We start from the raw sequence: 25139 nt of genomic DNA, 5'->3' as shown, positions 1-25139 counted from the left end.
GTTCGCTTAGGTGGTGAGGCTCAAAAGAGGCCAAAATAAGAGTGCGGGAATGACGACGAGTTGCCGACCGAATGCAGGCCCTCGCCCTGGCCCTGGCCTGCCTGGCCTGGCTCGTCTGGCCTGGGCAAAGAAAGGCGTAGGGCAGGAGGCGTCGGGCGAGCGGGTGGGGCCGCCGCCTCTCCCTTCCTTCTAGCCGCGATTACTTACTTACATACTGTACTGCTCGGTCGCCAGCCGAGGAAGAAGACGTCTCTTCCATGTCGTGGCCAAATCTGCACGCATTGTCTTTTCTTTTCGCCCCTTCAAGTTTGCATTTCCAATCGTTTTGCGACGAACTCCAGTTCGCCAGATAGGATGTATTCTGCCCAAGACACCGCTTTCCCTCCAGATACCAAGCTCCAGCGGTCTTTTTGCACTCTAGAGGAAAACGAGCAAAGATCGCCGTATTTGTCCCAGTTTATCATGCCCGACTCTGCCAACGTCTCCAGTTTCTCAGCATTTAGCATTCGCCCAACTTGCCAAGGTCCGTTCTTTTCCGTACGAGAGGGACGGAATGGACGGTTTTGTTTGGACGATGGTTCTTCCCCAGCCAAGAGCGAAAAAATCAGACCGAGGCAGTTCCGAGATGTAACCCACTGCAGACCTGGGGACCCCAGCACTAATCCCAGCACCAACCCCAGCATCCAACTTGGACGCTTGGCTTGGATTTGAATCTCCCCCGCGAAATTGGCTGAATGTCCACCCAAGAAGGACCCAAGAGATCCCTTTACCGCTGATCCTCCACGAACCCACTCTCGCGACCTGTATTACGGTTCACATTGCCCAAACCGTTCATTACTACGGGCTTCTTGATGGGTCTGTCCCGGCGCGGCGAACGCTGACAAGCATCGGCCGGCGTGTCTTGGAACGCCTTGACAGTTCTTGTTTTTTTTGCGCGCAGTCAATCTGTCCCGTGCCGTTTGCTTTTTCAACCGATATTTTTGTTTCAATACTCAATCAACCCCGAGCTCAACGAGCCTGTCAGCCCTCGTCCAAACCAACATTACCAGGACCCCTGGAAAGACTAGGTAGGTACGCAGTCAAAATCAATATGACCTCATCGCGCTCCACGACTCTGCAGCACTAGTTACGTTTTCCGCTCACGGCGCAGAGTTGTGCGGCATAGGTGCTGACCTATCGGGCGGCCATTCGCGGTAATAGATCGACATGTGACCCACTCGTTTCTTGGATACCTCCTTCGGCTATCTCCCTCCGCAGGCCCTTGGCTGCCATTGACTCGTACCGAAGTGTGCTGAGGGTGCCTGTCGACGAGCATTTCCATTACCAGAAAACAATTGGATCTCGAGCTACAACCTAGGGTTGCAGTAACGATGGAGGGTACAAGGCAAATCTTTGTCATCCGAGGGGGGATAGCCTGCCCGTCAACTATATGGACATAAGTAGGACAGACCCCGCGCTGTAAATGTGTGCGCGAGTTCCTTTAGAGTTCCCTCACCCTCGGCCATTGCACTATCTTTGCCTGGAGCAGCCTCTTTGCCAATTGGTTTTACTTGGTTTCCGAGCTGTCGTCGTTCTTCTAGTTTGCTTGGACATAGATACCCACGCCCCCTTTGAAGTCTCGACTCTTGCTGGCGAGTTGCAATACCCTCTTAATGATTCACATTTCCCCAACTATCCTCTGATCGACCACAACCATGGGTTCCCCGCGCTTTATGGGCCTTACCGGCCGCCCGCTGTCGCTGATGGTGTCCACCATCGCGACGTGCGGTTTCCTGCTCTTCGGATACGACCAGGGCGTCATGTCGGGTATTATCAGTGCGCCTGCTTTCAACAACATGTTTGAGGCGACGCGACACAATGCTACAATGCAAGGTTTCGTCACAGCCATCTACGGTGAGATTGAGTTTCTTCCTGAGATGCTAGGCGGCGGGAGCTAATGCGATTCTAGAAATTGGATGCCTGGGTGGTGCCATGTTCATGCTGGCGTTTGGTGACCTTTTGGGACGAAGAAAAGGTAAGATGAACCTTGATCGGCGGCGCTGGCCCCTTTTGCTAACGTATCCAAAGGTATCATCCTGGGTGGTATTGTCATGATTATCGGTGTCATTATTCAGGTTACTGCCGTCCAGGGAGCAACCCCCCTTGCCCAGTTCATCGTAGGCCGTGTTGTCACCGGTGTCGGTAATGGATTGAACACCGCCACCATTCCGACCTACCAAGGTTCGTTGAGAGTCCCCCCGGGACCTACACCAGATTGATCTAACAGCCAAACAGCCGAATGCAGCAAAACTACCAACCGTGGTCTGCTGATCTGCATTGAAGGTGGTATCATTGCCTTCGGTACCCTGATTGCCTACTGGGTCGACTACGGCAGCACTTTTGCCACCAACCAGGACTTCATCTGGCGCTTCCCCATCGCCTTCCAAATCGTCTTTGGACTCGTCCTGTCTGGCGCGATGTGGTTCCTGCCCGAGTCTCCCCGTTGGCTGCTCACGCACGAGCGCTACGAGGAGGCCGAGATCGTCATCTCTGCCCTCCGTGGATACGAGCTTGACAGTGAGCAGACCCGAATGGAACGCGACGTCATTCTCGACTCTATCCGTGCCTCCGGTTTCTCGGGCCAGAAGTCCACCCCCATCAAGGCGCTCTTCACGAACGGAAAGACCCAGCACTTCCGCCGTATGCTGCTCGGCGCTTCTTCCCAGCTCATGCAGCAGGTTGGTGGATGCAATGCCGTCATCTACTACTTCCCCATTCTGTTCGAGACCTCCATTACCCCCGGCGACCACAATATGGCCTTGTTGATGGGTGGTGTCAACATGATAATCTACTCCATCTTCGCAACAGTGTCCTGGTTCATCATCGAGCGAGTCGGACGCCGCAAGCTGTTCCTTTGGGGAACCGTTGGCCAATGCTTATCCATGGTCATCACCTTCTCCTGTCTGATCAACGGTGACCCCATGTCTGCCCGTGGTGCCGCTGTCGGTCTCTTCACCTACATTGCGTCCTTCGGTGCTACCTGGCTGCCTCTGCCGTGGCTGTACCCGGCCGAGATCAACCCCATCAAGACCCGAGCCAAGGCCAACGCTGTGTCCACCTGCACCAACTGGTATGTACACCCCTATCGGATCACCACCAGGTCTTGTAACTAACCACAGAACAGGCTCTTCAACTTCTTGATCGTCATGGTGACCCCCATCATGGTTGCCAACATCGGCTGGGGCACCTACCTCTTCTTCGCCGCCATCAACGCCACCTTCCTGCCCATCATCTACTTCTTCTACCCAGAGACGGCCAACCGGTCCTTGGAGGAAATCGACATCATCTTCGCCAAGGGCAACGTCGAGGGCAAGTCGTACGTCGCGGCGGCCAAGGAGCTTCCGTTCCTGACGGATGCCGAGGTTGAGCAGGAGGCGATCAAGTACGGTCTGATCACGGCCGACGGCCAGAACAACGCCTTCTCTCGCGCGGCACACGCGCACGACGTAGAGAAGAATGGCGTCGACGACGGCAACGACAGCAGCAAGGAGAATGTGGTCCAGGAGAGCGACATCGAGGGCGGCGCCAACAACGGCTTGGGATCCAGCGGACAGGCTGGTCAACACTAGAATGGCATCTTGGGAGCAGAGAAGTCATTATGCCTGCGCTCGAGTATAATGACGCCGACCCGACCTTCAGGGTGATGGCGTCTCGGGCTCACAGACAGGCACAGTTTTTGGATATACAGATTCTTTAGAAAGGTCGCAGCTGTACACAGTGGCCTAGATACCCCTTTTTCAATCAGATAATTAAACACAAGTTCGCTTCAAATCGAATCATCTTCACTGTGCTTACCACGCCGTCCAGCATGGACGTTTGGACGCGTACGGCGTACTTGTTCGGAAGACCCACCGCGGCGAATGCCGTACGAGTGGACGAATGAGGGGCGGGGCATCTGACTAATAGGGGCTGTATTACAAATCACAAAGTTTACGACCGGCAATGATGGAAACGTCACATTGATTATGCATCTTACGAACTCGTCACTGACGGGTCTGATTGCCTAAGTATAAATGGCCGTTCGGGGACAGACATGATCAGGTGGGAGGAGTTTAGCTGGGTACTGACCACTAACAACAATCTGCCTGGGCCTACTTCTCATACACACCAGCTTTCCCCTTATTAGCCAACAGAAAGGAGATCATAAAACAACACTCCGGTGCCCTTTGTTTTCCCCCTCCACTTGATCCACTGCCTTCAAATCCGGCCGAGCTTGCAAACATACCCATGACCACCCCCCGCACCCACCTCGCCGTCGCCTTCGCCGCCGCGCGCCAGCCCCTGCGGGCCGTCCGGGTCCCCACGGCGTCCCCGCAGGGCGACGAGATCCTCATCCGGTCCCGGTTCACGGCCTCGACGCCGCTCGACCTCCACCGCGCCGACGGCGGGCTCCTGCAGAAGCCGGGCGACATCTTCGGGTCGACCACGGCCGGCGTCGTCGAGGAGGTCGGGCCGGGGGCCAGCGGGAGGTTGCGGGTCGGGGATCGGGTCTTCGGGTGGGCTTTTCAGGAGCCCAGGTTTCGGGCGCATCAGGAGTTTGTTACGGCGCCGGAGTGGATGTTTGGGAAGGTCAGTCCAGTCCCGCGCCATCACGCAAATAACTGACTTTACTTGGACTTCGGGTTGACTGACTGACCTCTGGATAGATTCCTGAGAATATATCTTTAGAAGAGGCCGCCACCGTCCCCGAGAACCTGATCACCATCTTCAACACCATGGCCATCGACCTGGGCCTGCCCACCCCCTGGCCCAAGCCCGAGGGCTACGTCCCGGCCCGCGCCGACGCCCCGGTCCTGGTCTGGGGCGCCGCGTCCTCGGTGGGGCAGTCCGCCCTGCAGCTCCTGCGCTGGTACGGTTACCGCCATATCCTGGCCACGGCGTCCCCGTCGCACCACGAGTACCTGAGGGGCCTCGGCGCGTCCGCCTGCTTCGACTACCGCGACCCCGATGTCGCGAAGAAGCTGCTCGCGGCTGCGTCGGAGATGCATGGTGAAAGTGGTGGTGAGGCGAGGGAAACAATACCCTACATCATCGACTGCATCGGCTCCCGCCACGGCAGCCTGCGGCCCATCCTCGAGGGGAAGATCGCGCAGCCCGGGTCCGTCGTGGCCGTGATGCTGCCCGTGATCCTGACGCACGCGAGTCCGGACCAGGCGCCCGAGTACTCGATGGACGCCGGCGAGGTGGCACGTGGGCTCCTTGGTTCAGGAGCCGAAGAGGACTCGGGGGTCGCGGTCAAGGGGGTGCGGACGTTCTTCGTGTACGAGAAGAGCGCCTTCTTCCGGGAGAAGCTGGCTTCGGAGATGGTGCCGGCGCTGCTGGCGCGGGGGGTGGTGAGGCCGCAGCGGTACCGGCTGGTGGAGGGGGGGAGTATTCTGGAGAGGGAGGAGGGGGCGTTGCGGGTTATGCGGGAGGGGGGCGTGAGTGGGGTGAAGTTGGTTTGGCGGACTTCGGAGGAGTAAGGAGGGGAGGGAGATGAAGCAGGCAGGCAGGCGGGCATCCAGTCGACCGGTCGTGGACATGATGGGGTTGTTTAGCTACATTCGTGGATAGATTATGTATTACTACTTAAAGTAAGTTGTGACACGAGGAATGGTTATCAGTACCGTACCGTTCTGGGCCTGTAGTAACTACTGGGATCCTTGGTAATACTCGGTCAACAACGTCAATGTGGACATATACGCAAAGAAGGTCTACCAGGCTGATGCTACCCATCCATAAAGAAAGTGTGAGGACTCTGGATTGGCTGAGCCCGGCGGGGGAAATAGAAGCGAGCGCGAACCCATCCTTTGCTCTGCTGCAGATGCAATCCGATCTGAAGATCGACCTGTACCCCACACTGAGTGTTGCTGCATACTCGGTCGGTAATCTCGTGATCTCGGCGTCTTTTGAAAAACGCGTCTGCCTTGGTCTCCTCATGCGGTGTCGTGGCCGTTTTCGTTGCAGTCCACGTGGGGCCGCACGACTTAGTGTCTTCCCCCACATCCCGAATGGAGCTCCAGGTGCCAGGGGTCCCATTCCTCGGCACAACGTCACGATATTCGATCATCGTACGTGCTGCACCATGTGGGGATTCAGTAACGAGATCCGGGTGTGGCTATCCCGAAAACCGAGAATCGGAAATACTTGCGGTGTAATATTAGTATAAACAACCTAGACCATGGTGCGTAAGTTCTTGTTGTCCTCTCTCACCAACAACTCCGAGTCATGTTAACATGAAGATGCCGGGTCTATACTGCAACCTTTGGGCCGCCGTCTGCTTGGCCGGATACGGTACAGTGGCCGCCGCCACGGGGAACCGAGCTTCGGAGTAAATAATGCCCTCTGTCTGCGCTCCAAGGTTAAAGATGCGCAATTGCTCTCGCGGATAACTGACTTCTTTCTCGCAGCACGGCTAGTCGTCCCGAGTTCCTGCCTCGGGGCATCTCTGTAGGCGATGTCCTCAGTTCAAAGACGAGCCCCTTTCCAGGCGGGGGCTTTACCTTGAACAGCACCGCGCCCCTCGCGACGCTCGACTACGGGACCGAGGTAGCCGGCATCCCCTTCTTCTCGGTATCGGCCATCGAGCCTGCAGAGCAATCCGTCCAGATCGAGGTCCGATATAGTGAGCCGTTCTCCCCGCTAGCACATCCCTTCTCGGACGGACCCTACATTTTCCCCGTCTCGCTCGCCAATGGGTTCCGGGTCGAGACCTTCAACGTGAGCGGGAGCGGCAGCTTCGCGTCGCCTCTCGTTCAGGGCGGCCAGCGCTGGCAGTCCATCCGCCTGCTGCTGCCCGAAGAGGGAGGTAGCGTGACCTTTGATCGTGTCGGCTTCCAGGGCACCGTGGATCCCTACGATGTCAACGACATGCCCGCCACGTTCCAGTCCGACGACGAGGAGCTCAACGCCATTTGGGGCCTCGGCGCGGCGGCTGCGGTCACGGCCTGCGTCGAAAATGGGACCCAGCCGGCGGTCTGGGAAGTAGATCCGGAGAAGGGCGTCCTGCTCCGGTCGCAGAAGCCGGCGGTATGGGCCCACGGCTACAGCTTCGCCAACTACATCATGGAGTTCGACGCCATGATCGAGCGCGGCGGCGTTTGGTGGACGGTAGCGATGCCGTTGGGGGGCTATCTCAAGTACCTGCAGCTGCGCCTCGTCGGGGAGCTTCCGGAGGTGACGACGTTCGCCAACTTCAACCGGACGCTCGCTCCGCCCAACTCTGTGCTCGTCTCGTACGGATTCGACTTTGTCAATCAGACGACCCTGGACTCGATCCTTCTCGGAACGTTTCCGGTCGGCGGTCCAGTTGCGGAGAAGAGCTGGCATAACATCAAGACCGTGATGTCTCCCAATGGACACTTGGCGGTCTCTCTGAACGGACAGGAGGTGTTCAACATCTCCATGGCGGACTACTATACCGAGGGGACCGCCGTGTCCTTCACCGGCAGCTTCGGCGTCGGCGCGTGGCAGGACGAGGCAGCCTACGTCCGGAACCTGTCCGTGACCGACACCGCCAACGGCACGACCCTCTACGCCCACCCGCTCACCACCCCGGACGAGGACGACAAACTGCTCGTCGACTTCGGCACACAGGCCAACCTCGCGTCCGTCTGCCTCGACGGCCCCAAGCGCGACCGCCTCGTCTGGCTCGGCGACTTCTACCACACCGCGCGCGTCGTCGGCGCCAGCACCGCTCGCTCCGATTTAGCTAGGGGCACGCTCGAGACCATGCTCGGCACCCAGAACGCCGGCGGCGTGCTCGCCATCGACACGCCCATGGGCTACGAGCCGGCGACGTCGGCGCCGGTGGGCTCCTCCGACATACTGGAGGATTACCAGCTGCTCGGCGCCAGCTCCATGTACAGCTACGTGCGTCACTCCGACGACATGGATTTCCTTAAGGAGTCGTGGCCGCAGTGGCAGAAGCTGCTCGGCTGGTTGGGGTCGAGGATCAATGCCACCGACGGGCTGGTCCACTTGGGCTCCGAGTTCCTCGCCCTGAGCGCAACGGCGCCCACCTCTTCCGGCTCCTGCCTCGCCGTCCAGGTGCTCCGCGAGTTCGGGGAGCTGGCCGAAGCCGTCAGGGATGACTCCGCGGCCTCCAACTACGCGGCCCTGGCGGACGGAATGACCAAGGCCATCCAGGAGACGCTCTGGAACGACGATCTCGGCGTTTTCTCCCTCGCGGTCAACGACCGCGGCAACTTCTCCGTCCCGGGAATCGCGTTCTGCATCACCTCGGGCGTCGCCACGGACGACCAAGCCAACCGGTCCATCGCGGCGCTCCGGGCGCAGCTGCCCCTCGGCGTCGGCTACAAGGACGACACGAAGGTCGATCCGGAGGATCCCGAGACCAAGCTCTCGCCCAACACCAACGGGTTCCTGCTCGACGCCCTGTTCCGGGCGGGCGCCTACTCGACCGGCCACGACCTGCTGCGCTCGCTTTGGGGCGCTATGGTGAATGACCCGGAGACGTCTTCGGGGGCGAGCTGGGAGTACGTCCTTCCGGATGGACGGCCGGGTCTGGATCGGTTCACTAGTTTGGCGCATCCCTGGGGCGGGGCTCCGACTTACGTCTTGACGGAGTGGGCGGCTGGGCTGCGGCCGGGGGCCGGTTCCGAAGGGTTCGGGTACCGGAACTGGACTGTGGATCCGCAGGCTGGGCTGGCGATGGGGTTGAAGCGGGCTGAGGGCCGTGTGCAGACGCCGTCGGGTCCGCTCTCGGTTCGGTGGGAAATGGTTGGGGAGACTTCCGAGATGCGGGTCGTGGTGGAGGCACCGGCGAACACTACGGGTGTGTTCACATACGGTGGCAACAGCAGAGATCTGAGTGGGAAGGATCAATATGAGTTTAGTGTCATGGTGGATGGCAAGAGATAGTATACGTAGAATGTTAGTTAATGATAGGCCCAGGGTCTGCTTTTCCGCCAGACATGGCTGTCCGTAAGCCTCTATGGCTGACCAATGGTTGCCTACTTAATGGGCAATCCTACCGGCTTCGCCCGACTTCTCTTACGTACGTGCATTGGGTCAAATTAATGCACATATGACGCAGCACTGCCCCGCACCGATCGACCCGTGCTGATCCGGCTTGCTCCTATTTTATCTTTGCTCTTCCCGGGCCATACCAAGTCACTCTCCCAGGAATATTACTGTCAATCAATCACGGGAATAACAAGGGTGGATAGCCCTTCAATTTCTGTTACTAGAAACGAAACGTCACACATCGATCTTGTTGGCAATGCGGAGATCTCTCACCTCATACTCCCCAACCTAGGACTGCTGCAGCGTTCTACCAGCTCTTGAATGGCCTGAATGAGTGTGCTACTTCTCATGCTGGTCAGTTGGTGCTTTCGGCGACCGTTATATTACAGTACGAAACAGGCCAACGAGGGGTCCCGTCGGATATCGGGCTTCTGTATTGGCGGGACTGATGACTACCAAACCGCGTCTTTATGGTCATCCGAAGCTAGTCACGTCGCCTTTCAATATTTCCAACGATGTCTTCTAGACAGGGCGAAGACTCGCAACCAGATTCTATCCACAGCGCACACGTGGAAGGCTGGCTCAGCGATTCCACGCCCTTCTTCTTGCAAAAAGGTAGCTCCTCTAGAGCTCGGAACAAGCACAGCAATCCTCCTGCAAATAACCGGAAAGTTCGGAGGGAAAGGGACCGGGAGGGTTCGAGGCCTAGTCATCAGATCCGTGACGCGCCTACCCACCCTCTCGCCGACGTCGAGCGACTGTCATGCAACTGGGAGATACAGCGCGTAGTAGAAGAGATGCAAAAGGCCCCAGGCGGAGAAGAAGCAAGCACTTTCGACCTGCTGTCGAATTTTGTTGTCATCACCGGCTCCCCCGGGGGTCTTGAGTGCACAACTTGCGGGTCTTACCTCGCGAAACGGTGGCAGAGAGTGGGGCTCTCAGTCCTAACGACGTTGTGCAAGGGCATCGAGGACTTGCAGTTGTCGGGCGGCAAACGGGTCCAGATCTCCTGTCCAGTGCTGGGATCGATTGTCATCGCAAGAGACTCTGTCTTGCTGGTAGACAGAAAGAGCGATGATCGCGACGGTGTGGAGGCCCTCACTTGGTTGTGCACTGCGATCCGCCAAACCCCTATTTTGGGTGAGGAAGAAAAAATATCGAAGCCTATCCACCTATCTTCGGTAGTACATCACTCTTCTAAGAAGAGTCATGATCTGAGATTACTGCTTGAGAACTTCAGTCCTCATGAACTACGAGGTCTTGTCCCACCGGACTCGACATGCTGGCTGCAACTGTTCAAGTCGGTTATCATTGCCTGGAATCAAGATGTCGATGACACATCAACAGGAGAAGTGCTACCTGGTCTGGAAATACCTTTCGATATGATGGTACACTTGGCGGTTACTGAGAATTACCATCATGTGGACGGGGGGGATAATCCTGCTGGGCTTTTTCACCGCCTTGATACCCGTTCGCCGTAACCCAGACAGCAATGCGATTCATTGGCATTTCGAGTCCAGCAACAACCGTGATATGATACGACCTTCCGAGCTTGACACTATCCAAAGGGATTGGTGAGTTGGTCCATCACATACCACGTTCATTGCTGACTCCAGCACCCCGCAAGGTACAAAACCACCGATGTCTCAGAGCTGGCCAATTCCAAATGTGTTTTGGGCTGGTTCGAGCAGGCAAATATGATGCTGGGAACTAGTTCCCTGGTGAAAACGCACAAGCTCACCTGGACCACCGGTATCCCCTCCCGCCGCCGAACCGCGCACCGAGAGGGGTTCGAGGGAGGCGGCCAGATCAGCTTCAGCCTGGGCCCGATCAACATTGCGCCTCAAGCCATGAGTACTTGGAGGTTTCACTCCAACGTACAGAAATACCAGGCCCCGGACCAGTATAGACAGGCGGTTCGACTCGGCGCCCGGAAAGTGGCTACGATAGTCGATACCAAGTCGAAGCAGGCTTGGCTCGTCCCCATGATCAGCTTGGCGCTGCATTTATGCCATCGGTACTTTCAGGAGGTCAAGCTGAGGGAAGAGCTGGACGACCCGATTCCATTCGCCGAGCCATCTCCAGATGGGGCGTCGGCGGCCGTCAGAGCCCTGGAAGGCAACGGCGATGTCGTGGTCTTGGGTGACGCCGGAGAATCGGACTGCGAAAGACTCAAACAACTTTTTCTCAGAATCAACACAAACTTGCTGGACTCTTCTGGAACGAGGAAGTACCAAAAAGGAATGTGATTTACGCCTCTGAGATGATGAATGCGGTGGTTCAGCCAGCAACTGGAAGTGCTTTGAAGGAACTTAGTGCTTCCAGAGATGCCCGATCGTGGCAAGACCTCGCTAGCCAAGCCGACCTTGTTAGTGTTTGTGCTGGTATAGGAGAAGTCATCCAACCCATCTTGACGCCTGGTACAACGGTCAGCCCCGGTTGCGAATGTTTGCATCTTCCGCAGAGCCTATATCTACTCGCGGCTCATAGTGAGTATTCAAAAACCAATAACCCCAGATCTTTGTTGCTACTCAGACCTACCAGCTAACGGATATTTCGGAAGTGCAATGCCTTGAATTGCTTTCGCTCCGGGCCGGGAGCGACACAGCAAGTCTATCGCAAGGGTCCTGCATGCTGGGAGAGAACATATACTGGATTCGAAAAGGGGCAGGTTTGTGGTCTAATTGCGGTGCTAGTAAACACGAATGCCCCTGGACGAACAGAGAAGTTGTCCAGCAGATAAGCCGGAAGGGGAAGAGCAAAGTTGCCGCTAGTATACCTGCGGCCGCCACTGCGACCAAGACAGGGGTCGTGGTATTTGGATCGCGTGCAGTTGGCCAACGAGAGAAAAGACGCTGGTTGGTAGTGACTGATTGGCGGAAATGATGCGACGAACTTGGATCAGCACTTGGGACGGATCGTCGGATCTACTTAACCTAATCTTGAAGCCCAATCTCAACATCCTCTGAGCTGGCCGAGGTTCCGCATAAAACGCGGGGGTTAGCCACGCCACCCCCACGTTTTGCACCGTCGCCAGAGGGCACACCGCTAGCGAGCTTCAGGTCAACTAAACAGACAGCCTCATGTAATACAATTCTTCACTCTTTAACAAGACCTGTAGAACCAAATCTGTAAGTGGGATCTAGGAATGGCTTTTTACGCCAAGTCACCGTGGTGGTCACCCCAGCGGTTGCTCCCACGACTCCGGACCCCGCCTCTCCCTTGCGCAGGGCGCAGGTCCGTCCAACGACAACAACGGCGGCAGCTCACCACCAGCGCCCAGGATGCCGCTGAGCAGATGAGGCACACGTTCAGGGACCGCGTAATCACGCGCCGACAGATTCTCGACGGCAACCAATTGCAGAAGCTGAGCCTGACACTGGGCCGAACGCACCTGCACCCGGGCCTCGACGTGTCGGAGACGCCCCCACCCAACGGCACCCCGCTGCCCCCGGGCTACCACCTCGTCTACTTCACGCCCAACGGCACCGAGCGCGAGCTGGGTCCCGACGGCACCGACCGGACCTTCAACGCGCCCGCGCCCTTCACGCGGCGCATGTGGGCCGGCGGCCGCATGACGTGGAAGGCGCCCGCGCAGCTGCGCGTGGGCCAGCAGGTCGAGGAGCGCACGCGCCTCCTGACCGCGGCGGCCAAGAAGCGGCTCGACGGCGAGGAGATGGTCCTCGTCGAGGTGGAGAAGGAGTTTTGGGGGCCCGAGGGGCTGGCGCTGGTGGACGAGCGGTCTTGGGCCTTCCTTCCGGCCATGGTGAACGGGTTGGCGTCTCCACGGCCGGCGCTTGACACTACCGTGCTAGGGCCGTCCACGGTGGAGGACCTGGATGGCGGCGACGGGGGTGAGTTGCAGCAGCTTTACTGTACTCTGGCTCGTTTCTGAATCCGTGCTGACTGGTGCAACAGGCTACCCCAGTCGACAGTTCCGGTGGTCGCCCGTGGGCCTCTTCCGCTTCTCGGCCCTGACCTTCAACGGCCACAAGATCCACTACGACGGAAGTTGGGCGCGGAGCGTGGAGGGTCACCCGGGCCCTGTGGTGCATGGCCCGCTCAACCTCATCAACATGCTCGACTACTGGAGAGATGTTTGTGGGGGGCCGGGCGCAGTAAATGAGATACGCTACAGGGCCATGGCACCATTGCACACTGGGGATACATATCAGATGTCCGCGCAGAAACGGGTTGGTCCGGCCGACGGAAAGCCGTTCACCATCCTGGTTCAAAAGGGTAACGTGGTCTGTATGAAGAGCACCATCGTTGCCGATTGAATTTCGGAAAGCGTACTCTACTGCTATGTTAATCCGATTATGTATTATACTACTTTTATTTGAATGCATGGAGCTCTAATCGGGACGGCCAAGCAGACATTGCTTCGGCCAGCAGACAATGTTTGGCGAGCAGGCAATATCCCCACAAAAGCATTGTCTGCTCACAAACCAGTGTCTGTCTACCATCGCCCAATGGTCTCGAGAATGATTTCTCCCCCCTTTTTCACCCCGATGCCGTCAGTCCAGGATGCACCTATTACCGGAAACAGCCATCTCATCAACGAATTTCCCGCCGGGTTGGTCAGGTTGTTGGCAGTTAGTGTTCTCCAGCGGAATGGTACGTGGAAGACCCAGCGGAACGCTGATTTGTTGGAACCGGTGATCCGTCACGCATGAGGATGCAAGGGGGGCTATTGCACACTGCCAACCAACAACAACCCACTTTCCTCACAATATTTTCGTGTAACTGGGCTCTCTTTGCAACGTCCCCCTCTTTCCTTGCTTGGCGTTAATATTTCTGTTCTTAAATAGCGAATGCTGCCACTTTTGATCATCACTTCAAACTTAATTAAGTGTCTAAGAAAGAATCGACATCACCAAACATCGTTATCATGGATGTCACCGGATATGCCCTCGTTACAGGTGGAGGCAAGTAGCACATGACTCCCATCCTGTCTTCAACAACTAACGATCCGATGCAGCGAGCGGAATCGGCAAGGCATGCTGCCACGCCCTCGCCCAAGAAGGGGCCAGCGGCATCATGGTCGCCGACATCAACCTGGATGGCGCCAAAGAGACCGCGGCCGCCCTCAAGTCCGTCGCGACGCACCCGGAGTTCCGCGCGGAAGCGGTCCGGATGGACGTCAGTCAGGAAGACTCGGTCCAAAGCGCGATCTCCCACACGGTCGAGTTGTTCGGGCGCATCGACTATTGCGTACACTCCGCAGGCGTAAGTCCCTTGTGTTTACTATGGAATTGAATGTTTCTAGCTTACTCACCCCGTCCAGGTCCCCGGAGGGGCGTCCGACCCCATCGCGGCCGCCAGCTTCCCCGACTTCAAGCGCCTGCTGGAGGTCAACGTGCACGGGACCTTCCTCGTAACAAGCCTGGTCTCGGCGGCCATGGAGTCCCAGGATCCCAGGCCGGTGCACGAGAAGTACCCGGAGCGAGGCACGATGCGTGGTGCTATCGTCACCCTGGCTTCTATCGCCTCTTATATCACGTTGCCACACATGGTGCAGTATAACACCTCGAAGCACGCCGTGCTGGCCATCACCAAGACCGCGGGTACGTCCAACTACTACCCCTACTACTACCCCTATACCCCTTGCCACGTTCCTCCAGTCGCAATCTCTCATCGCTAACTCGCCATCGCCCTCCCTCATCCAGCAATCGATAATGTCAGCAACGGGATCCGGGTCAACTGCGTCTGTCCGACGTGGACGGATGCCCCAATGGTGCAAGAGGCCAAGAAAATAAGGCCGGGTCTGGAACAGCACCTCCTGGCGGGCGTGCCCATGGGTCGACTGTGTCGGCCCGAGGAGGTCGCCGACACGGTCTTGTACCTGTGCAGCTATCGGTCGAGCTTCACCACCGGGGCCGGCATCGTCATGGATGGCGGCATGAGTCTGAGCTGCAAGACGTAGTGTGTGAGGGGGGTTGGGGCCAATCCTGTGCAGAGTCTCGTAGTAGTCTTTTTCAACTCCAGGACTTTCTCATTCATTGCACAAGCACTTCGCATTCGGCTAGGGCGCGGGTCCGAATGGGCTGACGTTATTATGCACGGTGTGTGTGTTCCTTGCTGAGGATTCCTCCAATCACGTAAGGAGACGGGCCGTCTGACATAATACTTCAATGATGCAGTCGACTGCCCGACAAGCCGGCGACCATCTCTGTTCATTTATTTGAGATGGGGCCTTGTGAATCGAGGAGATCGAGAGGTCCCCCCTACCCCTTTTTAGCGTCGGAGAATTTCTGGGGTGTTGTAAATATTGATTGGTCACATCTTGGCAGGATTTGGGCTGGGGTCGGGAGCTTCCGTTGTTTACTTGATACGAACGCCGCGGGGTTTGAATCATACCTGATCCCGACTTAGATTCAAGCACGCAGTGAGACTTCTCTGGTGAGATTGTCCCATTCGGATCCTCTGGTTGTAAGCACATTGCTCTGCATGTAATACTTCGTAAGATGTTTGAGTCGGCTCGGCGGTGTTGCCACCCACCACCTTCTCTTCCTCGGCATCATACTTGTCAGCATCCCGCCCCCATCTGTAATATCAACAGCTCCTATCGGCCTCAGCAGAACCAAGGGCTCACATGGAGGCCAGCAAATAACCATGAAGAAGTTGGTCGCAGATCTGCCGGACCAACTATGTCCATGATTTCCGTTTTGATTTGTGGTCGGACCTTGATTTGATTTCGCTGCGACATGACCATCACCTTTTCTTTGCTTTTCCCAATATGAATCCATGCCTAGTCAAACCGGCAAACGTGAGAGACTCCGAACTCCCAGATCGCCCAGAATGGGGGCGAGGAAGCACTGACACCGACTGGTCGTCGTAATAACGTACTCGGATCCTCCTCGAGCAATCCGCTCATTGCCTCGTCCCTCGTTTCTCCACCGGTGAACAAGTCTGCCTACCTGCTCCCAAACTTGAACCGAATTTCAAGGGGTGATGAAATTAGACTTATATCGACCAAATTACCTGTCGTCTCGCAATACGGGTCCAAGCAATCGATGTTGACTCCGTTCTCATTCAGCTTCAAAATGCAATCGACCGAGTTCTGGGCGCTCCCGCCCGCCGAACGGGAGAAGCTACTGCAGGGGCCCGCCCTCGCGCCGCCGCCGGGCGTCGAGCCCAACTTCGACAACCCCCCGAACGGAAACGCGGTCGTGATTTCGGTGTGCGGGACATGTCTCGTCGTCGGCTCCTTCTTCGTCTTCGTTCGAGTGTCCGGGATGGGGCGCTCGTGGAAGAAGATATTCATCAGCGATTGTGAGTGGTGATCCCAAGCAAGATGCTCTGATCAAACACGCCAACCCGCGGTGGTAACTCTATGTTGAGCTTTCTGCTGACACCAACTCCACAGATCTCATGCTGGTCTCTTACGTATGGCGATGATCTCATATTTCACAGTGCATGAAGAAAGAGAAGGTGGTGTATGCATGTACTGACAAGTGTTCTTCAACAGGTACTCTTCGTAGCATACGTCGCCGTCCTCCTCCGCGAAGTCCACGTCGGCTTCCTCGTACACCAATGGGACTTCCGTCTCCGAGACCTGCCCGAAATCTTCTACGTGAGTCCCTCTCTCTCCCTCTCGAGCCCTCCTCCTCCAAACCCCCCTAATACTCCAATCGCACTCACTCACACCCGGACCAGCTCTTCACCCTCGCCACCAACTTCTTCACCACCACCATCCTCCTCCTCAAAACCGCCATCCTGCTCGAGTGGCAGCGCCTTTTCGTCCCCGGCCCCGGCAGCCGCCGCCGCAACTGCTTTTTCTGGACCTCGGCGGTCCTGCTGGCCGTCAATTTCCTCTTCAACGCCGCCGCCGTCCTCGTCGTCAACCTGGCCTGCACGCCCCACGAGAAGAACTGGGACATGCTCGTCCCGGGGCGCTGCTTCGACGGCCGCGCCCTCTTCGTCGCCTCGGCCGTCGTCAATTTTGCTATTGATCTGGCGATTCTGGTGCTGCCGCAAAAGGTCATCTGGGGGCTTTTGCAGTTGTCGTTTCGCAAGCGGCTTGGGGTTTCGGTCGTGTTCGTGGTTGGGGTGATGTAAGTGTTGTTCTCGTTCTTCCTCTCTCCACATCCGGCTGCCAATGAGCCAGCTTCTTCACGCTTCAATATGATAGGCTAACCAAAACGGTCCGAGCAGCGCCTGCATCGCCGCCGCCTTCCGCATCCCCGTCTCGGTCCGCTATACGCGCTCCCAGGACGTCACGTACGACTTCTGCATCGTCGGAATCTGGGCCATGGTCGAAGCCACCTGCGGCCTCATCGTGTACTGCACCCCGGCGTTCCCGAAAGCCCTGGCCAAGCTACGCGGCGGCAATAACAATAACAACAAGACGACACCCCCCTCCGGGACCAAAGACACCACCATCACCGCCGCTACCGCCACCACCCATCCTACCAAGCCGACGGCCCACAAGATGAGCGGCGTTTGGAAAATGTCCTCTTTACGTCGTGGTGACAACAGCAGCAACAACAAGAACAACCTCACCACCAGAACCAGAAACAATAACAAGCCCGAGGCGCATCGCTATCTGGAGCTGCGCGACTACCGCCACCCTTCGCCCCCTCGCTCGAAAGACCTGGAAGCAATGCCGAACCCGGCGATCCTGCGGACGACGCGGGTCGATGTTCGGACGGAGGAAGCTGAGTATCACGGGGCCTCTAATATCGGGACAAGAAGTCGCCAGCTACCATGGGCCTAAAGAAGCACACAAACTCGACGAGACGCCAGGGGAATTGTCTTGGGATATAGACTCAACCGTATTCTACATTCACAGTCGATACCGGAACCCAACCGTCTTCCAATCCGTCACATCCTCATAGTCCTCCGGCCGCAGATGAACCTGGTTAACCGCCTCCGTCACCTCCGCCGCAGAACCGCCCGCGACATCGACCGGCTTCCCGCCATCGTCGTGACTACACCCAACCACCCCCGACGCCCCCAACCCGGCATGGATGCCCTCCTCCCTCTCTCGACGTTTATTCATCCACTGCAGGTAGAACCGGAGCCCGAGCGACAGACACACCACCAACGCATAACAAACCATAATCGCGCGGAAAGCGGTCGTGTACCCGGGCGCCTCCGACTCGCGGAACAGCTGGGGCCCCACGATGTTGCCCGTGCAGTACGCCACAAACACGAGCGCCGTCATGGTGCCCTTCTTCGTCACGCCGCGGAAGTTGACCTGCACGAGCGACAGCAAGAGCGGCAGCGCCGCGGGACCCGTCGACAGCAAGAAGTACCCGAACAGCGCCACCCCGTGCGGGAGCGCCTCGCGCTTCCCGATCAGCGCGCTGCCCACGACGGGCGGGAGCACGATGAGGGCCGCCAAGAAGCAGTTGAGCGAGCGGAAGCGGCCGGCGAGCCAGCCCGTGCCCGAGATGGCGGCAATGGTGAGGACGGAGTAGGGGATGTTGATGAGGGTGGACTGCAGGTTCGTGAACCCGAACGAGACGAGGACCAAATTCGCAAAGTTCTGCGTCCCGCCGTTGGGGATCTGGCACAGCAGGCACAGCGACCCGACGAACCACGTCTTGGGGTCGACGAGGCACTCGCGCGCCTGGTCCCAGCGCCACGCCGATTTCTCAGTGTTTCCCGTGCCCGCGACGACGACGCGGTCCTGGGCCCAGCGGCGCTCGGCGGGCGTCAGGAACGCGGCGCTCGAGATGCGGTCGGGCAGGCGCCAAAAGATGATAAAGCCCCAGAGGAAGGTCGCGACGCCCAAGATAATGAACATCCAGCGCCAGGGCCCGACGTGGCTGGCGTCGTGGTCCTGGCGGATGTGCCCGATGCCGAAGGCCAGGAAGGACGAGACGATGCCGCCGACGCTGTTGCCCGCGAACCAGATGCCCGTGCGCGTGGGGATCTCGTCGCGCGTGTACCAAGTCGACGTCACGAACATGAGGGCGGGCGAGACCGTGGCCTCGGCGACCCCCAACAGGAACCGCACCGTCAGCAGCCCCCGGTAGTTGACGCACGCCGCGGTGAGCGCCACGACGGCGCCCCAGAACAGCGTGTTGGCGGCCAGGTAGCGGCCGACGGGCAGGCGGGCGACGAGCAGCGTGGTCGGGTAGGCCCAGGCGAAGTAGCCGAAATAAAACACGGACGAGACCCAGGCGTAGTCCTGGCCGCGCAGGTGCGTGTCTTGTTTGAGGCCGAACACGGATGCGCTCGATAGGATCGTCTTGTCCATGAAGTTGAAGACGTACGTCACGAAGAGCAGCGGCAGCAAGCGCATGTCGATCTTGCGCACGATGCGGCGGGCCGTGGCGGCGTCGACGGCTTCGACTGGGGCATGCTGCGTATCTGTGGCGGCATTGCTTGGTCGCCCGGTCTCCAATTCATCGGGGTGGCCCATTGTCGCGTGTAAGCCTGGACGGGCTGCTGCTGCATTGGGAGGGAGGAGACATTCGCGCGAGGAGTCTTCGTGCGAGTAAAGAGACATGATATACCTTCCCCTCTAGGTTCCTGCAGCACGCATGGAACGTAGTATTCTTCGGACGCGAGCCGAACGTTAGAAGATCGGCAAGGGTAGAGCCAGATGCAGGCGCTATCTTCTATCTCTGGCAAATCAGTAGCGATGCCGAGATGTGCTAAGCTGAAAGCACCCCCGGCTGCGTCGGTCTTGTCCGACCTTGCACTGCACTTATCTTCAGGACAAGGATGTCCTCAGTATTTCTTTTCAATAATGTAATGGTATTTCCAGTCAGGTAGAAAGACGCCAGTGGAAACATCGGTGGCAGATAGTGAACAAGATGCAACGGTATTGGTTTGTCCCCGTACAAAAAGACGTCATCTTCAATTTGACAGTGGTCGGCAAGGGGCTGTTGACGCTGGTACGTGGGGTAGCGCTAAGCCAGGTGATTCTGCGGGCTGATAGTGCCTTGGTCAGTGGCCACCCGCTAATATCGACCCGCTGCTAGACCCCTGCTGGTCCCAGAAATGGCATCTTGATAGGCCATCCATGTTCCCCGGAGCGCCGGATTCCTAAAGTACCTAGATAGGCACGGCAGTCGCAGTATGATACATATAGACTTGTATATACCAAATGTAGTCCAGATTGTTTCGCCTTCGTGAGGCATTGTTCAATGATAGTCTCTTCCCCCTAACCAACTGCTTACCAGTCAGTAAGCACCATGAACGGCCTCCAAGTCTCCCCCTTCATCGCCGCCCTCCCCAAGGTCGAGCTCCACGTGCACATCGAAGGCACCCTCACCCCCTCCCCTGCGCTGGAAGCTCGCGCAGCGCAACAAGGTCCCCTTGCCCTACGCCACCTACGACGAACTGCTCGAATCCTACAACGTGCTCTACAACCACCGCAAGGAGCTGCACGGCGACAACGGCGCCCCCACCTTCCTGGAGACCTACTTCGCCGGCACCCAAGTCCTCTGCCAGGAGCAAGACTTCTACGAGCTCGGCATGGCGTACCTGGAGAAAGCCGCCGAGCTCAACATCCGCTACGCCGAGCCCTTCTTCGACCTGCAGGCCTACCTCCCGCGCGGCATCCCCGCCGCCACCGTGCTGGATGGCTATATGCGGGCGCAGCGCGAGGGCGCCGAAAGGTTCGGGGTCCGGAGTAATTGGATCATGTGCTTCGTCCGGGACCGGCCCGTCGAGGAGGGGATCGCGGCGTACGAGGCGGCGCGGCCGTGGGCCCGGGTCCCCGGGGGTCGGGGGCTGTTCCACGCGGTGGGGTTGGCTAGTAACGAGTACGACCGGCCTCCTATGCTGTTTGAAGAGGCGTTCCGGATGGCCAAGCAAGACGGTAAGGGAATCCAATAAGCTCTTCACTCCTTTTCAATTCCTATCAACCAAGCCCTCCCTCTTGTTATGTCTTATACATGCATACGAGCGAGCTTCAATCAGAGGCTGTCGTAAAGGAACCCCCATAACCTAACCCCTTATCAGGCCTCCACGTAACCATGCACTGCGACGTCGACCAAAAAGACGCCCCCACCCACATCCACGAAGCCCTCTTCACCGTCCTCGACGGCCGGGGCACCGACCGCATCGACCACGGCCTCAACGCCCTCGACCGGCCGGAGCTGCTACAAGGGCTCATCGAGCGGCAGATACCGCTGACGCTGTGCCCGCACGCCTACCACCGGCGGCAGGCGACCGAGGTGCTCTTTCCCAAGCTCCGTAAGCTCTGGGATATGGAGGGGGTCAAGTGGTGCGTCAACAGCGACGACCCGACCTACATGCACGACGTCTGGATCGACGGGGCCTTGGAGAAGGTGTATCGGTACTGCGGCTTGTCCAAGGCCGACATGGTGCGGCTTTCCCGGAACGCCGTCGAGATCAGCTGGGCGGAGGCGGAGGTCAAGACCGAGCTGCTGCATGAGCTCGAGAGGTTTGAGAGGGAAAATTGCTAGTCGAAAATGGACCATCCATAGGCATCATCATCAGAGATGTTGTCGTCACAGCACGAGTACTAGCTTGGACCTGGCATCCGGGTCCTGGCATCTACTTATAGGCGACAGGTGACCGTAGTCCCATTCGGTGCACAACTGGTTTATCAGCAGGACTCCACCGTCACTGCAGAATTGTACATGAGACCGGGTGTTGCGCCGAGCACTGCTTTCATGCGCAGTAACATAGCACGCTTAGATCGATGTGACCCGAGAGTGATCTGTCATAAGAGATCGATCCCGGATGCGACCCGGATGCTCACCCCAATTGCAGTCAATTAACAACCGCTTTCGGATCAGCAGAGGCTGCCCACACCTAGTGTCTACTCGGTACAATGTCATTTGACCACATCCTAACCTGACATCCCTTACTCTCGCCGAGCCTACGCATTCACAGCATGACCAGCTCTGCCTGAGTTCCTCCAGCTGCCCCTGGGCCAATCGGATGGCCACGACGGTGCGCAGCAGGGCAAAAATTCAAAAAGAAAACATACAACACCGAGGATTCCCAGGTCGTCACCGACCCTAGTACTAATTCGGCTCTCTGCTGCTTATATATGGGAGAGCGGACGGGATCCCTAGTATTCAGCAGGATATGGTCGTATGTGAAAGAATGTGGCTTTTTGATTCTCTATATACTTAGCATGCCCGCGAACATTTGCTTGGTCAGTGATCCCTTTTACAGCACATTATGGAAGGAGCAACAACCACATTCAACATCGGTTTCAATCCATTGTAATAGCAGTCATGGGAGGAGGCATCGGCGTTTTCGAAACCCCATTGCATTTCGTCGAGGTCGCATTGATCGTCGCGCTGGAGGCTCAGGGTATCTACAACGTCGAGCACGCGAACCGATCCGTGGTGTCGCGCCTGATATCAACGAGCACGGCGTTTTTGGACTCTTCAATGTCTTTCAAACCCAAAAATACTTGATGCTTTGGGCCATGGCCCCTGAGCTTATCGCGGCGGTCGGCAGCGGAAGGGTGTACTACGCGCGAGAACAAGACGCTGAGCGGGTCAACGGTCATCACCACTATAGCGTATCTGCGGGGGACGAAGATGTCGTGTCAAAGGCTGGCGGACCCGGTCGCCGACCAGGGCTAGACTTCCGATAACATGCTAGAGTATCTCAAGAAGTCGTGCCGATTGACAGACCCAGAACTCGACAAAAGCAATCCGGCGAATGGCACAGCGGCATATGTCCCAACGGCATTCGACCCCAACGGTGGTCTGTTGCATGTATCGTGGGCCAATAGGGTCGATCCGGTACCCATCTGGTTGTGCGAAGGTCGTGAAGGGGGCAGGCCTGTCTCCGAGTCCCAAGGTGTTTGGCAACGGTCAGGTCATTGGGCATGGTGCGTGGGTTCCTTCGATAATCAACTCGGGGAATGCTCATCCATCGTCGGTCGAAAGCGATTCTCTCCGGGACGCCATCCACCGGGTGACAAGCTGGCCGAGTACACATATACTTATGCGAAACAGTTTCTCGTTGATCGGTCAAAGTCTTCGAAGAGCTACTGAGGTTGATGCCGACGCCCAATGGTAGAATGATGCGCTCAATACTGCTAAGCGTTTCATCGTCTCTGCTGGAACATCCCACTTACCGCAGCTGCTCTTGGTATCTGGCAAGGGGCCCCTGATGTCTGGCGGCCGAGCTGGGCTGACATTACATCCCCATAGGAATTGGGCCAAAGGTCATGCTTGGTCCTCAGTCTGTTCCGGTTATTGTTGAAGCGCCAGCCAGAACTCTTTCGACCCCCCCCGCAAATCGTAGTATCAATCCCCGACTGTTGACGCAGCGTTGGCACCCCGTTACGTAAAACAGCATCTTGAGGATGCATCGGACCCATTTAGCAGCGCCGCAGGATATCGGGCGGCGGGGTGTGTTCCCCAGATACTGCCCAGCGCACTGGCCATAGACGCTCAGCGGGGACTCGCAGGTTATCTGACCGACCGGCCGGAGATCGTGTACATTGCTGGGAGTTCCCTGGGCAGCCCCAATCTTACGATAATCGGCGCGGTGGCGGCGGCTTGGATGCCCATTGCCTTCTCGAGGGACAACGTCACTATTCGCAGTCACTATTCGCAGCGTGAGCATCGTCGAATCTCTTCCTCTATCCTGCTGAACTGGCTCGACAACAGTGTCGACGCCCAGATTGCCACTAGCTGCGATCAAGAGATTGGGGAGATACGGATGACGGAGCCGGCAAACACAATCAAGGCCGGCCCAGAACATCTACCATGCTCGCATGCGCAGACGGGCGGACAGGTTCTGGATTACATTCGCCAGAGCGCTACTCGGATCTGACATCCAGCTGAGCACTTGTGTAACGAAGCGATCGGGCGATGACGGGACGGTAGTCGACAGCAAGGAGGTTGTCCGGCGTTCAAAGGGTTCACATCTGCGATGTCAGTATCCTCCTGTCTTTTACAACTCCTGCTCAGTTACATGGAAACCTGTTTGCCATGGCGGAAAACAGATAACAGATGACATCAAGGCAGCGGGTGGTTTCGAGGCCGTGTAGTCTGCTGGTCCGCTACGTAGCTGTCCTTGGGGTATTGATTGGATTGAAGTCGTCGGAGCCGGTTGTCTAGCAGCAAGTCGAGTCAAGCCTCGCCCAAGTTAGCAGTAGCTAACCCCCGGATTTCCAAAGCTGATTCAGAATAGCACTAGCACGCGGTGCTGGATTGAAACGACGAATGTCTAGATCCGAGTGGAAAAGAGGCCGGCGCCTTGGCCCTATGTATGATAAAGAGTAAAGCTATCGAGTCAAAAGCGGGCTAGCTTCCGATCTGGGGACGCAGGGGTGCGGGTAGCCGGTCTGGTCTCCGATAGCAGGCAGTGCCAAGAGCTGTGAGTAAAGACAGAATGTCCCCACCGTAGGGATAAGCAGTTGCTATGGTGTTTTGGTCAGCATAAGAGCATTGATGAATGATGGTAATGGGAGTTGGGTGGATACATTTGCCTACCTAACTTACATTATGAATCATATCTAGTAAGGCCAGCAATCAGCCCTGAACCGCAATTCAGCATATCAGATAGGCCGAATTGCGTATCAGCTGCCTCCCCATGTTACCACACTACCGGATAACGGGATGGAAGGAGGCAGGAACAGGAAAGTCCATGCGATTGCAACAGGGCCAAGCCCAGCCTTGGTCCGAAGAGGGATGTCCATGCGAATGGCAGCAGCCAAGAAATCACCGCTACTTGGCTTTGGGGTAAAGCATGTTCTCAGCTCTGTCGCCGGCAGGGCTAGGTGGTTCACGGTAGAAGGGGAGAAGGCCAGGGGAGGGCGTTGTCGCGTGGTTGGTGGGTGGTGGTGCTTGTTCCCTCCTCTCTCTGTTGTTTCGCTATCAACGAGAGCCGTTATCGTCGCTCTAAGCGGCTTGGCAGTCTGGGGTTGGCACGGGTTAGGCCCGTTTTAGTCGGGTTGCCAAGCCGCTGAGGGCGAACCTCGTTATCTCGGTGGGGCAGTAGTAGTGGTGATTGGTGACTGGCTCAACCACCATGTCGTCTCTACCCTCATTCCTTAGCTCTGTCCAGGTGCAATCCAGGCTCTCTCTTCTCTCCAGTCTCTCGTGTATCTGCGTGGGTGTTCCCTGTTATGTAACAACCACGTTATCAATTCGCTCAATATATCCCCAGAGAGCCATCATGCCGTCTCTCGCATATATAGCATTCGAAATGTCCCCTTTGGGATTGAG

General features: G+C 57.5%; 9 protein-coding genes across 9 annotated transcripts; 8 read left to right on the top strand and 1 right to left on the bottom strand.

The window, feature by feature from the left end:
• Positions 1–1694: 1694 nt before the first annotated feature.
• On the top strand, positions 1695–3608 carry PG985_015063 (Sugar transporter STL1; the record flags this gene model as incomplete). Its single annotated transcript, XM_066834829.1, has 5 exons — positions 1695–1893; positions 1949–2014; positions 2068–2220; positions 2275–3109; positions 3164–3608. 5 exons carry the CDS (start codon positions 1695–1697, stop codon positions 3606–3608), a joined length of 1698 nt encoding a protein of 565 aa, XP_066677439.1.
• Positions 3609–4167: 559 nt separating this feature from the next.
• PG985_015062 (Zinc-binding dehydrogenase) lies at positions 4168–5501 on the top strand (the record flags this gene model as incomplete). Its single annotated transcript, XM_066834828.1, has 2 exons — positions 4168–4608; positions 4686–5501. Coding segments are annotated over 2 exons (1257 nt in total), but the record flags the coding sequence as incomplete, so codon positions are not given.
• A 759-nt stretch (positions 5502–6260) lies between these two features.
• PG985_015061 (uncharacterized protein) lies at positions 6261–8901 on the top strand (the record flags this gene model as incomplete). Its single annotated transcript, XM_066834827.1, has 2 exons — positions 6261–6349; positions 6429–8901. 2 exons carry the CDS (start codon positions 6261–6263, stop codon positions 8899–8901), a joined length of 2562 nt encoding a protein of 853 aa, XP_066677437.1.
• A 1802-nt stretch (positions 8902–10703) lies between these two features.
• On the top strand, positions 10704–13286 carry PG985_015060 (Mitochondrial 3-hydroxyacyl-thioester dehydratase; the record flags this gene model as incomplete). Its single annotated transcript, XM_066834826.1, has 4 exons — positions 10704–11138; positions 12128–12137; positions 12237–12860; positions 12925–13286. 4 exons carry the CDS (start codon positions 10704–10706, stop codon positions 13284–13286), a joined length of 1431 nt encoding a protein of 476 aa, XP_066677436.1.
• Positions 13287–13897: 611 nt separating this feature from the next.
• On the top strand, positions 13898–14932 carry PG985_015059 (uncharacterized protein; the record flags this gene model as incomplete). Its single annotated transcript, XM_066834825.1, has 4 exons — positions 13898–13938; positions 13992–14235; positions 14294–14573; positions 14676–14932. 4 exons carry the CDS (start codon positions 13898–13900, stop codon positions 14930–14932), a joined length of 822 nt encoding a protein of 273 aa, XP_066677435.1.
• Positions 14933–16052: 1120 nt separating this feature from the next.
• Positions 16053–17725, top strand: PG985_015058 (uncharacterized protein; the record flags this gene model as incomplete). The annotated part of the gene is made up of 5 exons (XM_066834824.1): positions 16053–16281; positions 16376–16395; positions 16478–16582; positions 16666–17063; positions 17164–17725. 5 exons carry the CDS (start codon positions 16053–16055, stop codon positions 17723–17725), a joined length of 1314 nt encoding a protein of 437 aa, XP_066677434.1.
• A 69-nt stretch (positions 17726–17794) lies between these two features.
• Positions 17795–19381, bottom strand: PG985_015057 (allantoate permease; the record flags this gene model as incomplete). The annotated part of the gene is made up of 1 exon (XM_066834823.1): positions 17795–19381. The coding sequence occupies one exon, from the start codon at positions 19379–19381 to the stop codon at positions 17795–17797; it is 1587 nt and encodes a 528-aa protein (XP_066677433.1).
• Positions 19382–20159: 778 nt separating this feature from the next.
• Positions 20160–21398, top strand: PG985_015056 (dehydratase IlvD1; the record flags this gene model as incomplete). Its single annotated transcript, XM_066834822.1, is given in 3 exon segments — positions 20160–20216; positions 20230–20788; positions 20932–21398. 3 exon segments carry the CDS (start codon positions 20160–20162, stop codon positions 21396–21398), a joined length of 1083 nt encoding a protein of 360 aa, XP_066677432.1.
• Positions 21399–22550: 1152 nt separating this feature from the next.
• PG985_015055 (uncharacterized protein) lies at positions 22551–23742 on the top strand (the record flags this gene model as incomplete). The annotated part of the gene is made up of 3 exons (XM_066834821.1): positions 22551–22789; positions 22917–22976; positions 23292–23742. 3 exons carry the CDS (start codon positions 22551–22553, stop codon positions 23740–23742), a joined length of 750 nt encoding a protein of 249 aa, XP_066677431.1.
• Positions 23743–25139: the final 1397 nt, after the last annotated feature.

This window comes from Apiospora marii (genome assembly GCF_038362585.1).
Source record: "Apiospora marii strain CBS 49790 chromosome Unknown utg000012l_segment0_segment0, whole genome shotgun sequence".
Classification (NCBI taxonomy): Eukaryota; Fungi; Ascomycota; class Sordariomycetes; order Amphisphaeriales; family Apiosporaceae; genus Apiospora; species Apiospora marii.
The sequence above is the reverse complement of the archived record's forward strand: the minus strand, read 5'-3'. Positions and strand labels throughout refer to the sequence as shown.